This window comes from Monodelphis domestica, chromosome 6 (genome assembly GCF_027887165.1).
Source record: "Monodelphis domestica isolate mMonDom1 chromosome 6, mMonDom1.pri, whole genome shotgun sequence".
Taxonomy (NCBI): Eukaryota; Metazoa; Chordata; class Mammalia; order Didelphimorphia; family Didelphidae; genus Monodelphis; species Monodelphis domestica.
Window position 1 is genome coordinate 32,269,036 of NC_077232.1, and position 12,746 is coordinate 32,281,781.

General features: G+C 50.2%; 1 protein-coding gene across 3 annotated transcripts in view; it reads right to left on the reverse strand.

Moving 5' to 3' along the window:
* Positions 1 to 459: 459 nt before the first annotated feature.
* The window catches only part of TTC17 (tetratricopeptide repeat domain 17), a 124,189-nt gene continuing 111,902 nt past the window's right edge, over positions 460 to 12,746 (reverse strand). For all 3 annotated transcript variants that reach the window (XM_007497340.3, XM_007497339.3, XM_007497341.3), the window contains 6 exons: positions 9,438 to 9,558; positions 6,615 to 6,774; positions 5,321 to 5,404; positions 4,543 to 4,662; positions 3,112 to 3,255; positions 460 to 1,718 (listed from right to left, as the gene is read on the reverse strand). In XM_007497340.3, coding sequence (XP_007497402.1) covers positions 1,587 to 1,718; positions 3,112 to 3,255; positions 4,543 to 4,662; positions 5,321 to 5,404; positions 6,615 to 6,774; positions 9,438 to 9,558 — 761 coding nt within the window. In that variant the 3' untranslated portion in view covers positions 460 to 1,586. The remainder of the gene's footprint in view (positions 1,719 to 3,111; positions 3,256 to 4,542; positions 4,663 to 5,320; positions 5,405 to 6,614; positions 6,775 to 9,437; positions 9,559 to 12,746) is intronic.

Here is a 12,746-nt window from a genome sequence, read left to right on the forward strand (position 1 = left end):
CGCCGTCTGGTCTGGTCCTCTCTGGTAATGGGAGGCTGGGGGGGATGGGGAGGCTGGGGGGGACAGGGAGATCTTCTGGGGGGATGGGGAGGCTGGGGGGATGGAGAGATCTTCTGGGAAAATGGGGAGGCTGGGGGGATAGGGAGATCTTCTGGGAAAATGGGGAGGCTGGGGGGATGGAGAGATCTTCCGGGAAAATGGGGAGGCTGGGGGGGATAGGGAGATCTTCTGGGAAAATGGGGAGGCTGGGGGGATGGAGAGATCTTCCGGGAAAATGGGGAGGCTGGGGGGGATAGGGAGATCTTCTAGGGGGATGGGGAGGCTGGGGGCTTTGGGGAGATCTGCTGGGTGCAGCTCAGACTCAATAAAACAGGGGTTCAGGGAGACCCACTTAATCCGGTATCAGGGAAGCAAGCGAGCAAACGCGCACGCAGCACCAGCACCACGAAGGGACCCGCATTTTGCTCATAAACAGCCTTTATTTTTGTTCTCAGTATGTGCCCTTGCAGATCTCTCACGGTCTGGAGGCTCTGCTCTTCTCCGGACCAAAGGGAAAAGCTCGATTTAGACTCGCACAGTTCTAGCCAGCTCGCGCGGAGCAGCCTGAAGTGGAAGGTCTCAGAGAGAGGGAGGTTACGCTTGTACCTTGTTTCTGAGATGGGTAATACAGTGAACAAAATAATCAGTAAAACAGAGACCCGTGGGTCTGCGGAGGTCGTCGAGTGTGCGCATCTACACACACATACGTGTCAGACTCTACATGTGTGTACAGGCGGCACACGCACACACGTGTGCATGTATTTTCAACGCGCACACGCACACATACGTGTAGAAAGCCTCCGCGCACGGGCTCCCGTGGGTCTCGCGATCAGAATACAAATGGCTTAGATGGTGCACATCGCTGATTTTCCTTGCCTCGGTCCCTCCCTCCCAGCCCACCCCCCAACATAAATAACGTTACAAAAGGTCGGATGTTCCTAAGGTGGTTTTTTTTTCTTTTCAAAGATTTTGATTTTTAAATCACTCCCCCCCCGCCCGCCCCGGCCCACCCCCCGCAAACTACCTCTGGGCGTGTAACACGGCAGCATGAATCGGACAAGACTGGGTAAAAGCATGGATTTCCGATGGATGGGCGGCTGGACGTGGCTTCTTGCTGTCTGGTGTGGGGATGGGTGTCTGCGTTTCCACCGACAGATGCTACGACATTAGGAAGCAGGTAATTATCGGGACTGTCCCCCCCCCCCCCCCCCGGCGGGGGCTGGTCAGACGCTGAGAAAGCCCGGAGGGTGGTCGGGGAGGCGGCGTCTGGGGGGGTTCCAGCGCGTTATTTACACAGTTTTCTGAAGCTCCATTTCCCGTTTGGAACAACCATTTCCAAAGAGGCTTCTTTCCGGAGAGGAAGGCGGGGGGTGAGGGGAGGGCGTGGGAAAAGGAACCCGAAGACCCGAACCGAACCTCCTGTCTTGGTCCCCCCACTTATCATCACACACTTGATTACGAGAAGGTACTGGACAAGGATCGGTTTCTTTCTTTAAAAGGGAAGAGCGTGAGGGAGGGAGGCAGAGGGAGGGAGGCGAGCGGGAGGATCAGGGAGAACGGCGCTCTTTTTTCATCAGTAAATGACACTGGATGGTCCGGATTCGATTCTTGGCGGGTGCAAATTCGGGCTGCAGTTTTAGTGTTGATTCGTACCACATCATGGCCTTTTCGAACTCCTCCTGCATCGGGACGGGATTAAATGTGAGCGATAAAAACGTCCCATCCCCGATGGATTCCCTCCAACCCCTGCCGAGGGGCAGAATCCCCCTTCGGTGCCTTTTCAGGGCCATCCCAACAGACCCAACGTGTGAGGTCTTGGGTGTGGCGGCGGCTGCTTTGGGGGCATCCCAACCCCCCAGCAATGAGGGACTCTGCCCCAACGCCCCAGGGGAAAAGGGTGGCAGAAGCTAGCCCCGAAGGGGGCGATGCCGGGGACGCCACTTTTTTTAAATCCTTATTTCCCATCTTAGAATCAAAAGTATATATTTGTTCCCAGGCAGAAGAGGTTTCAATATGGGTTCCCTTTGGTTAAAGTGAGAGCTTGGGATGACCTTCTACTGAAAGGCTATGAAGGGATAATGTAGCCAACTTTATACATTCAAACTCTCTAGGCTGCAAAAAGCCGAATAAAGCAGTTAGTCTTCACAACGCTGTGAGGATGTTGTCTAAAAAGGGAACGTTTGAATGAAGAAAGCCAAATCTCAATTTTGTGCTGCGGGGGTGAAGCAACCCAGTCTGAGGCCTGATTTGAACCCCCCACCTCCAGGATCTGGGTCAGGCTCTCTTGCTTGTCCCCACAGCAGCACTCTTTCATCTTAGAACCTTTATGGCCAAGAACAAGGCCACCGTTCTAAGCAAGGGCCAGGGGTGGCCCAGAATCCTCGCTGTCAAATGTTAGTGTCCGCCATGCCGAGCCTCCGCAGCTCTGAGGCAAACCGGCAGCCAACCTGGGACAGTGAGAGGAACCGTTTCGTTAGGAACTTAGAAAATGCTGCTTTTCCTTCCAAACTGTGGTTGGAATTTTAAGTGCTTTTTGGCCTGCCCACCTGTATAATTGAAAATCTGTTACCCTAAAAAAAAAGAACTACATTTCCCAGGAGCCCACTGATTTCCTGTCCTTATGTACTTCCTGTAAACAGGGGATATTAGGCAAGGACATAAAGGGTCCCACCTTTTTTACTTCCTGTTCTGAGCTTGGTGGTGGTAAGGCAAGCCTTTGAAATAGCTAATCAGCCATGGGCATGTGGTCTTTATTTTGTATCCTCTTTATTCCTTGATGTCTAATGATCATGTAATAAACCTCTAAAATAGAATACTTTTATTATTGAGATTTAATTTTAACTTTTACACACCTTCCACGACCCAGGAACAGTTCGCTGTTCTTCATCTCAATAGGGGCAGCTTTGTGGAAGAGAAAGGACCAAGAGGGCACCTTGCCCCGAGAGGAATGTTGGGCATCAACCCTTGAGAAGTGGAAAAGACGCCCAAGGGGCCCTCCTTCCGCCTCTAGCCCCATTCAGACATTATAAGCAATAGGGCCCAGAAGGAAGCAGCACCATCTCTGCTACTCACCATCGCCACGTAGACATTGGCCAGCGTGAAATGGTTCACCACGAAATGGGGGGCAATCTCTACGGCCATGGTGGCCACCACGATGGCGTCCTGCCAGAGCCTGGCGTTGTGCAAAATGTTGGCCAAGCTGATCAGGGGCACGTCCTGGGCAGAGAGGAAAGAAGAGACTCGATGATGCTCCCAAGCCAGGCCTCCACAATGCTGCTGACCTTGTGAAGCCCCCATGGAGCCCCTCACCTACATCCCTACTATTTAGAGCAGGGGTCCCCAAACTTTTTACACAGGGGGCCAGTTCACTGTTGGAGGGCCAGACTATAAAAACCTAACCCTAACCAGGCAGCAGTACACACAGTGCAGAATCCCCTCCCCCAGATTGCTGCTCACCATGCTGACGTCTTCCCCTGTGCAACCACATAATCCTTTGTGCGGCACCTCGTTCTTGTTCAGTTACTCTCAGAACAAGGTGCCACACAAAGGATTATGTCACCGGAAGTAGTGCTGTATGTGAGTGATGCTGTGCTGCCACATCCTGTGCTCCTCTCACTGACCACCAATGAAAGAGGAGCTCCTTCAGGAAGGGCGGTCAGGGTCGGATAAATGGCCTCGGGGGGCTGCATGTGGCCCGCGGGCCGTCGTTTGGGGACCCCTGCTCTAGTTGTCTGGAGAGCTGACCGAAGAGATCGGGTGGGGGGTCAGAAGACAGCGAGCCAAGGAAGGCACGAGGAATAGCGGGGCTCAGCATTCCCATCAGGACACGGGGCTTGCACGCCAGTGAAGGGGCTGGTTCCCTTCGTCCTGGTAAGGGTGGCTTGTTCGTCTGCAGTGATACCAATGAAGGGCTCCAAGAACAAAGAGAAGCCTGCTCTCCTCCACGCTCTCCCAAGGCATGAGACGAGGCCTATTTCCGGAGCAGCTTCGGGGTACGTGGGGGCGCCAGACAACAGTGGGACGAAAAGTGGGTGGCCACAACGGCTTCTCGAGTGGGGAGGGCAAAGGGCCGGCCATTCCCCACTGAACGTTCCCCAGCATGTGGATGCCGTGGAGGCGCTACTAGCCTAATGTTTCATTTCTTGTCAGCTTCCTGAGGCTCAAGGTCTAAAGGGTGTCTAAAGGATACGTGCAAAAGACAAGAGAGCTGGAAGGAACCGCAGAGGCCCTCTAGCCTGACAGCCCCACATTTGATAGAGAAAGCTGAGACCTAGGCAGGGAAAGCAAAGGACGTTCCCAAGGAAGTGTCACTGGTGAGATTTGAATCTGGGTCTTCTGACCCCAAAGCCATTGCTTTTTTTCAGTGCACGTCTGCTGGTGGAGGGAATTTTGCACACAGGGAGTTCCTCCTCTAGGTGCCTCCTCCCCCAGCCCCCAAAACAAGAGAAATTCCAAAGTGAAAATCACGCAGACACGACAGGATGCACGCACGCTGGTACTCACTTTCATATGATGCGGGGCATAATGGAGGGCCTGCCTCAGACAGTCGATGGCCTTCTTCCCTTGTCCTTTTACTCGCCAGTACAGGGCTGCCATGCTGGAGAGGACCCAGGAGGTCTGGTTCTGAAAGGGAATGGTTGGGGGAAGCTGACCTCCGCTGGGAAACATCCAAGCTCCCATGTGGCGGGGAGGGGGCTTTCTCTGAGGACCCAGCACCCAGGGATGGGCCCTCCCGGGTCTTCCCGTTGACTCTATGAACTACCCTTTCACAAAAGGTTTTCAAAAGGAGAAGAAAAGGTGTAAACGTGTGTCTCCCTCCTGCCTAACACAAGAGTCCCGCGGGACGGTCTCCTCATCTCCTTAGAGTAGCAGCTGTCCCCAGGCCGGGGGCCCTTCATTTTCCGGGTTTCACGGCCCCTTACGAGGCCTGGAGCCCCCTCCTCAAAAGACTGATTTTAACTGCATAGTACGAAAGGCGTAGAGTCACAAACAACCACTGACACGGAAATCGTGACCAAAATACAGAGTAAAAAAAGCCTCCACAAATTCACAGACTTTAGGCCAAGAACCCTTTTTTTCTCCCCTTCCCACAGCAAGTGCCCATTTGGGGAAAAAGAAAATACGATCCAGGAAACGTTTGCCATCGAAGGTCTTAAAGCAGGAGGAAGAAGAGAGGAAGAGGTTTTGAATTCCGAATGGAGTTCACGGAGGGCCCCTTTTCAGCTGAGATGCTTTAGGGTTGCTTCCTGGCAGGGGGAGTTTCCGGCCTGGGGGAACCCACCTTTTCCAAAACTTTGGCGATCCGGGTGCCAATCTGTTCAAATGACTGCTGGGGGTACTTGTCTTTGCCAAGATTCTGTAGCACCTGGAGAGGGACGAGAGAGGGTGGGTCAGAGCAATGAAGATGGGAAAAGGGAAACCCAAGTCCCGTGATTTGGGCAGGGAGACACTGGCAGTGGGGGCACAGGGAGAGCAGAGAGGTTGGCACTCGGGTTCAAATCCTGGCTATGAGACCTTTCAAAAATGGCTCTAGTTGTAGGAGTCTCCGGTTCTTAGGCCCTTTCTAAGTCCAAGACTTCTTTTCTTGTGTTAAGAGAGAAATGGCCCCATAGCCCAAGGGTCTGATCTTGTGCAGCCACCTGGCAAGGAGCAAGATGGTCTCCCTTTTGTATTTGTAGCGTGGCACATGGCAAACACTTAGAGGCTTCTTTCATTCAGTAAGTCATAGGGCCTAATTCTCCCACACAAGTCAGAGGCTAATCCTCCTACAGGCTTCTTGTTAAGGTGTCCTGTGTAAGGCTGATGGAGGCCGGGCTCCCTGATCTCGGTGGACCCCAAAGGCCCGCCGCCACCCCCATTTCTCCAAGACTTCCTTGGCCAATGGCCAGGTTGGGTCTTACTGACTTGCCCAGCCATGCAAAGGAGTCTCTGTTCGCAGAGCCTAAGGTATCATTTTGATAGGGCTCCGCAATGTATTTTTCAAGCCTTTTTCCTCATTCCTTTGTCCTGGTTATCCAGGGTATGTCCTCACATTCCCTGTCCTGGAGCAGATTCTACAGCTGGGATAATTAGGGTTGAGAATGGAAGCTCCATCCTGTCTAGTAAACAAAAACCAAGTCTTGGTCAAGATGTCTGGGGGCAGCGCAGCAACGTCCTTGTCTTTCCCATTGGGGTGAAGAGATGAAAGTTCACCTTGGCCAGGCCCGAGCTGATTTCTCCATCTGGATCAGCAAGGACGCTGGAATTCTGGGATCGGGCCTGCGACTTTCCCACCTTCATGAGGGCATCAGAGAATGCATGGAAAATGGCGACCACCAAAGAGAGATGTCTCGAGCTCTCATGAGATTCAAAGGTGGACCGAATGATTCAAGACTGAACAAAAGGTCACCAGAAGAGATCGTGGACCGACGACTTTACTGTATTGCTAGCCTAGTGACTAAACGGGTTTTTCTTACCCGGAATCCAGTTTCAGAATTTTTACTCATTGCACTGGGCCTGAAACAGGGCAGGTGGCAGGCAAGAGGAGCCTTTGTGACCCTTCCTCAAAGCCATCCCCGCCCCCATGCCCCGCTCACCTCTTTCAGCTGGCTCTCGCCCGTGTAGTGCAGGCTGGCACGGTTGGCCACTCCATGCAGGTGGTCCAAGGTGTGCATGCTGGCAGGGAGGTTGCTGTTACAGAGGGGCTCCATCGCTGGCTCCTGAAGCTGCGTAGCAAAGTCTATGTGCTCGGTGATGCTGAAACATGCAAGACCAACACAGGTCACATGGTGAGCTGAGGGGCAACGGGGCAGGCATCGCTCAATCCACAAATATGTATGGATCAGCCACTCGCTGTATGGCAGATAACACGGGGGAGACAACGTCCCCAAAGTTCTCCTGGGACGGGGGGAGACACGACACGCTCACAGGAACGTGCCAGACACACACTGGGGACCCGGGAGGTCCTCGCGGGGAAGATGCCCTGGGAAAGGCCTTCCGGGAAGGGGTGTCTGAGCCGTCTCAAGGGAAGTGAGGGATTCGAGAGCCGCCGAGGAGTTCTCAGCTTTGGACACGGACGATTCCCAGTTTTCTTTTCACACTCTGTGGAGTACGAGAGTCTTCAATCCACCCCATTTCGTCCTAGTCCTTTCCTCTTCAGGGAGGAGACAATGGACGGGAGATTCTCACGAGGGGATGCTTCTCCCTCGGTCACAACACAGAATGCACCTCCAGGGAGCTAAGAGGTAGCAAGTCACCTAAGCCCTGTGAGCCTCAGACAACTCTAAAAACCGTAAAACAGAAACCAGTATGATTTACTTTGGGGAAGATTTCCACACTGGTGAAATCCTAGGCCCTTAAAGTCCTGAGGCATCATGGGAATATCTGTGGCAAGGAGACATTCATAGACAGGAAGTACCTAAGTCCTCTTTTTAAAACAAAAAACATCAACAACAAAACCCCTTTACCTTCTCTCTTAGTATCAATTCTAAGACAGAAGAGCAGTAAGGACTAGGTAACAGGGTTATAACAGTGACTTGCCCAGCTAGGAAGTATCTGAGGCCAGATTTGAACTCACATCCTCCTGGACCCAGACCTGGTGTTCTATCTACTAGCTCTCTAGCTCCCCCCATACCTAAGTGTTGTTCTCTCTCCTAGAGGAATTTAAGATGCTTGTGGGCAGGGAATACTCTGGGCCAGGCTCTTTTCTCTTCTCCCTGTACTCTCTCCTTTGGTGATCTTATCTGTTCCCATGGGTTCAATGATCCTCCTTAGGCAGATAACTTCTAGATCTACAAATCTAGCCTTCATCTCTTTCCTGGGCGCCAGTCTGTCAACTGGGTCCATAGGCATCAATCTATCTAAAATGGAACTCATTATCCTCCTCCCTCCCCAACTTCCCTATTACTGCTTTTTATTTTTATTTTACTTGTATTTACTTATATATTTATTTATATTTATATATTTTATACCTTTTTAAAATTTTTTGATCCTTACCTTCTGCCTTTAGAATCAATGCTGTGTATTGGTTCCATAGCAGAAGAGCAGAAAGGGCTAGGCAATGGGGGTTAAGTGACTTATCCAGGGTCATACAGCTAGGAAGGGTCTGAGGCCACATGGGAACCCAAGATCTCCCATCCCAGGGCCTGGCTCTCAAACCGTATTACTGTTGAAGACACCACTTACATCTTGGTCCATGAGGATTTGCAAACTCGGCATCATTCTTGACTCCTCACAATCTCTCATCCTACCAAATACGTCCCTAAAAGTTGTCATGTCCATCTCTACAACGTGTGTTGTGTGCACACCCTGCTCTCTCCACACTTACAGCTGCCATCTTATCGCTTCTCACCTCCTAATTCACCCCCCACCTTCGCCTCTCTCCCCACTCCACTCCACTCTCCACGAGCTGCCAAAATGAATGTCCTGCACAACATGATGGACCCCAGCGGCTCCCTGTGACCCCTAAGATGACCGAATAAACTCCTATTGGGCATTTGAAGCTCTTTACCACTTGACCCTCTCCTCTCCTCTCCTTAGTCTGGGGTGTTCAGTGGAAATTGTGTACCCTTTGGACTTCCTCTCCCAGCATTCTTTTCTGGTTCCAGTGTGGAAGAGAGAGAAAGGGAAGAGCCACCTCTGTTGTATACCAACAGGGAAGAGGGAATGCTGGGAGGAGGAGAGGATGCTGGGAGGGGAAGTCCAAAGGGTACACAATTTCCACTTACACAGGGGTCTCCCCCACAATATCCCATCTCCTGCCTCGATCCCTTGGCAAACACTGCTCCCAGCGTCTAGACTGTACCCCCTCTTCACCTCCTGCTTTATTTCCTTCAAGGCTCGGCTCAAAAGCCACCTTCTGCAGGAAGGCTTCCCTGCTAAGGCTCCCTCGTACGGAGCCATTTAGGCACGTGTTCATCGTTAGAATGGAAGCCCCTCGGGCGCAGGCTCTTCCCTGTCTCCTTTCACAGGCTGGGCACACAGTGAGGCCTTAGCGAATGCTTAGCCCAGGGGTAGCACAGTCAGAAGAAGAGCCATTAAAAAAAATTCATGTTGCTGGCTCTGGAGACGGTGTGCCAAGCACGCCTGGAATGCAATCCACTGTGTAGATCAGTGAGCATTCGCTGCTCTACCAAGTGCCTGCCGTCAGCAAAAACGACCAGAAGGCAGGCCCTGACCTTCAGGGAGATGCAGGGAAGTTTCTGTGTTCCTTCAGAGACTCAGGGCAGCGCCTCGGTGGGTCCCTCCGTGCCTGGGGGACCCCGGCCAGGAGGCCCCTCCCTCCCTCCCCCCGTGCCTGGGGGACCCCGGCCAGGAGGCCCCTCCCTCCCTCCCCCCGTGCCTGGGGGACCCCGGCCAGGAGGCCCCTCCCTCCCTCCCTCCCTCCGCGCCCTGGGGACCCCGGCCAGGAGGATACTCACTCGATGTTTTTGGCGGAGACGGCGAGCCAGGTGCTCGCCACCGTGGTGAGTTCCACCCGCCGGAGCTTCACGCACTCGTCGGGGCTGGGCCAGCCCAGGCTTTCGTAATCGGGCTTTTTTCCTGAGAGGACACAGATGAGCTAAATCAGATCGGGCTTCAGACCCAGCGGAGAGGGGGCGCAGGGGAAAGCCCCCGCCAGCCACGGCTCTGCCCCAATCTGAGGTCCTCCGGTGACTCTGGCAAGGTTTGGGGAGACGCTCCTTCTCTGGAACGGTGTGGCGGAAAGGAGCAACCCTGGGAGTCGTCTAAAGCAGAAGAGTGGTAAGAGCTAGGCAATGGGGGTTAAGTGACTTGCCCAAGGTCACACAACTAGGAAGTGTCCGAGGCCAGATTTGAACCCAGGACCTAGGTCTGGCTCTCCATCCACTGAGCCACCCAGCTTTCCTCTCAATCCTATCATTTTATAGATGGGGAAACAAAGGCCCAGAGTTTTAAGTGACCTTTCCAGGATCACACAAGTATGGTGAGATTTTGAATAAGGCTGCTAGTTCCAAACACAACCTTCTTTCTAGTGTATCACACTGCCAGCTGGGGGGTAGGTGGTGTATGTGTGTTGGGGGTGGGGAATGAGTCATATTAAAACTCTAGCTCTGGCTAGTTTTTTCTCTAAAGAAATACAGCAGAGTGGGAGGTAATGAGGCTTTGAAATGAAGAGTATTAATACCTCTCATGGGTGCCATTTTGGGGGGGGGGGTCAAGGGTACTTTCCAAGGCTCATTGTCTGAACAAATAAAAGAATGAGGCCTTTCCTGAAAGGAGTTCCGAGGGAAAACACAAGAAGCTGAAGGAATTCCCGTGAGATGGGTGGAAAGCTTTATTTATTGTAAGCACTAATGAATACTCCCAGATGGTTACAGGGGACAAGCAGGGGAGCTGGGAGAGAGAAGACCGAATGGGAGCATGAGCAGGTTGGCCTTAAGGACTTAGATGTCAATCATTTCACCAACAACCCAAGAGGGACAGGTTGTCCCACCTTTCTCTTCTCTGCCATAAATTCAGCTTAAGAAACTCTGGTGCTTCCTTTTTGCCTCCAAGATAAAATACGAACTGTACTGTCTGGCCCTTAAGACCGAGCACAATCTGCCTCCAGTCCACCTTTCCAGGCTTCAGGTGTGCTACTGTCCGACCCACTGGACCGCATGCCACTGGCAATATGGAGAGGATGAGGAAAGGGGAAGAAAGGATGATGACTCTGAAGCTACAGACCTGCGTGCCTAGAAAGATGGTGGTGTCATGGACAAAGAGGGGAAAGTGTAATGAGAATCTTGAACCCTTGGCCTTCATCTCCCAGAATCCTTTTCCCTTCGTTCATGTTAGCATCCGTACATTATTGTTTTTAAATGGTGTGTAACTCCTCCCTCCCTCTCTCTTCTCTTACGACTGGGGCTGAATTAGCTCCGTTTTTACTCTAGCTTTATATGTTATTATAAATTAATTAATTATAATTAATTACTATTAAATAATTAATAATCAATGATTATTAATAAATATTATTAAACACGACACATGGAGTTATTATATATTGCTTTGACCCCCATTGCCTAGCTTTTACCACTCTTCTGCCTTGGAGCCAATACACAGTATTGATTCCAAGATGGAAGTAAGGATTAAAAAAAAAATCAGTGAGTAAAATGTTAAACTTTAGTTACAGATTAGTGAAAATCAAGATAAAATAAAAATAAAGAAAATAAAGAATTTTCACCCCCATCCAACTTTGTGGGACTCCAGGTCTAGACACAAAACTTTTATGAGTGCAGTTTTATTATTTTTTAATGATCTATATAATATATTTAGTTTATTTGGACCTTGTGGGTCATCGAAAACTCCCAGGTCTTTACTGTATGAACTACTATTAATTTAGCTCTCCTACATTTTGTATTCACCCAATTTGTTATTTTTTCCCCCATTCATCAGTCAATGAATGGCTATACTTTGGAAGTGAACCATATCCATGTTGACATTCTCACTCTAAATAAGCCCAGAAGATATGTCAAAGGTATAGCTAAATTCAAAGGACAGATCAAGGTTCTCTTGGATAAAACGGTTTCCTTTTGTACTCAAAGGCAACAAGAAATACCATTTCAAGAGGCACTTGGTCATTTCTCCTTGAAGGGCTCATAAGGAGCATGTGAATGCAGTCTCCTTTAGGGCAGACCTATTTGTGCCCTTCTTCAAATCTCCACGGATGGCAAGGTGTTCCCTACATAGTAAGCACTTAATAAATGCTTGCTGTTTAGGTGATAAGCAAATGAAGCATCACAAAGAAAATGCCAGCTTATGCACCAACATTTGCTAGAAAAGATGAAGAATTTTCCACAAATTTTTATGAAGTCTTCAAAAATTTTCTAATGAGCACTATTTATTGAAATTTGGTGACTTCCCTGCTCAAGATGGGTGTGAAGACAGCGACACATACGTAGAAAAATCTGGTTCTGGATTCAGAAATGAAGGTGGAGAAACGATTCAAAAGCCTCATGCCTTCATATCATGAGCAGGCCCTTTAATAAGAGAATTTGAAGATACTGGGCTTGCCAGGCACCTGACTATTGACAAGTAGGAAACCACAATTAATGAAGAAGTTATTCCAAATCAATTTTCAATGTTCAATCAGAGTATTAACGGTGATGCTGGAGAAGGCTTTTGGGAGTCCCTTAGACCTCAAGGAGATCAGATCAGTCAATACTTAAAGAGACGAATCAGACTATTAATGAAGTGGAAGCTAAAATATTTTGGCCACATAATGAGAAGATGAGACTCACTGGAAAGGACCCTGATTTTGGGAAAGATTACAGGCAAAAAGAGAAATCAGAGGATGAGATGGATAGAGAGTATCACTGAAACAATGAACAAGAATGTGGACAGACTTAGAGATAATGGAAGATAGAAGAGCATGATGTGCTATGGTCCATGGGGTCATGAAGAGTTCTGCCTTAGAAGACTTGGACATGACTGAATAATTGAACAACTCTCTCTCTCCCTCTCCCTCTCTCTCTCTCTCTCACCATCCATCCATCTTTGTCTCTCTGTCTGTCTCTCTCTCTTTCTCTCTGTCTGTCTCTCACCATCCATCCATCTTTCTCTGTCTGTCTGTCTATCTATAACTATTTTTCCAATAAGAGAGGCAGTATGATATAGTGGATAGAGAACAAGCCTGAGGGGTGGGGGAAATAAGATAAAGACTTTGATCAAGCAACAAGAGAAACAAGAATAATCCCAGAATACCTCCTGGGAATGGCCACAGATGACCC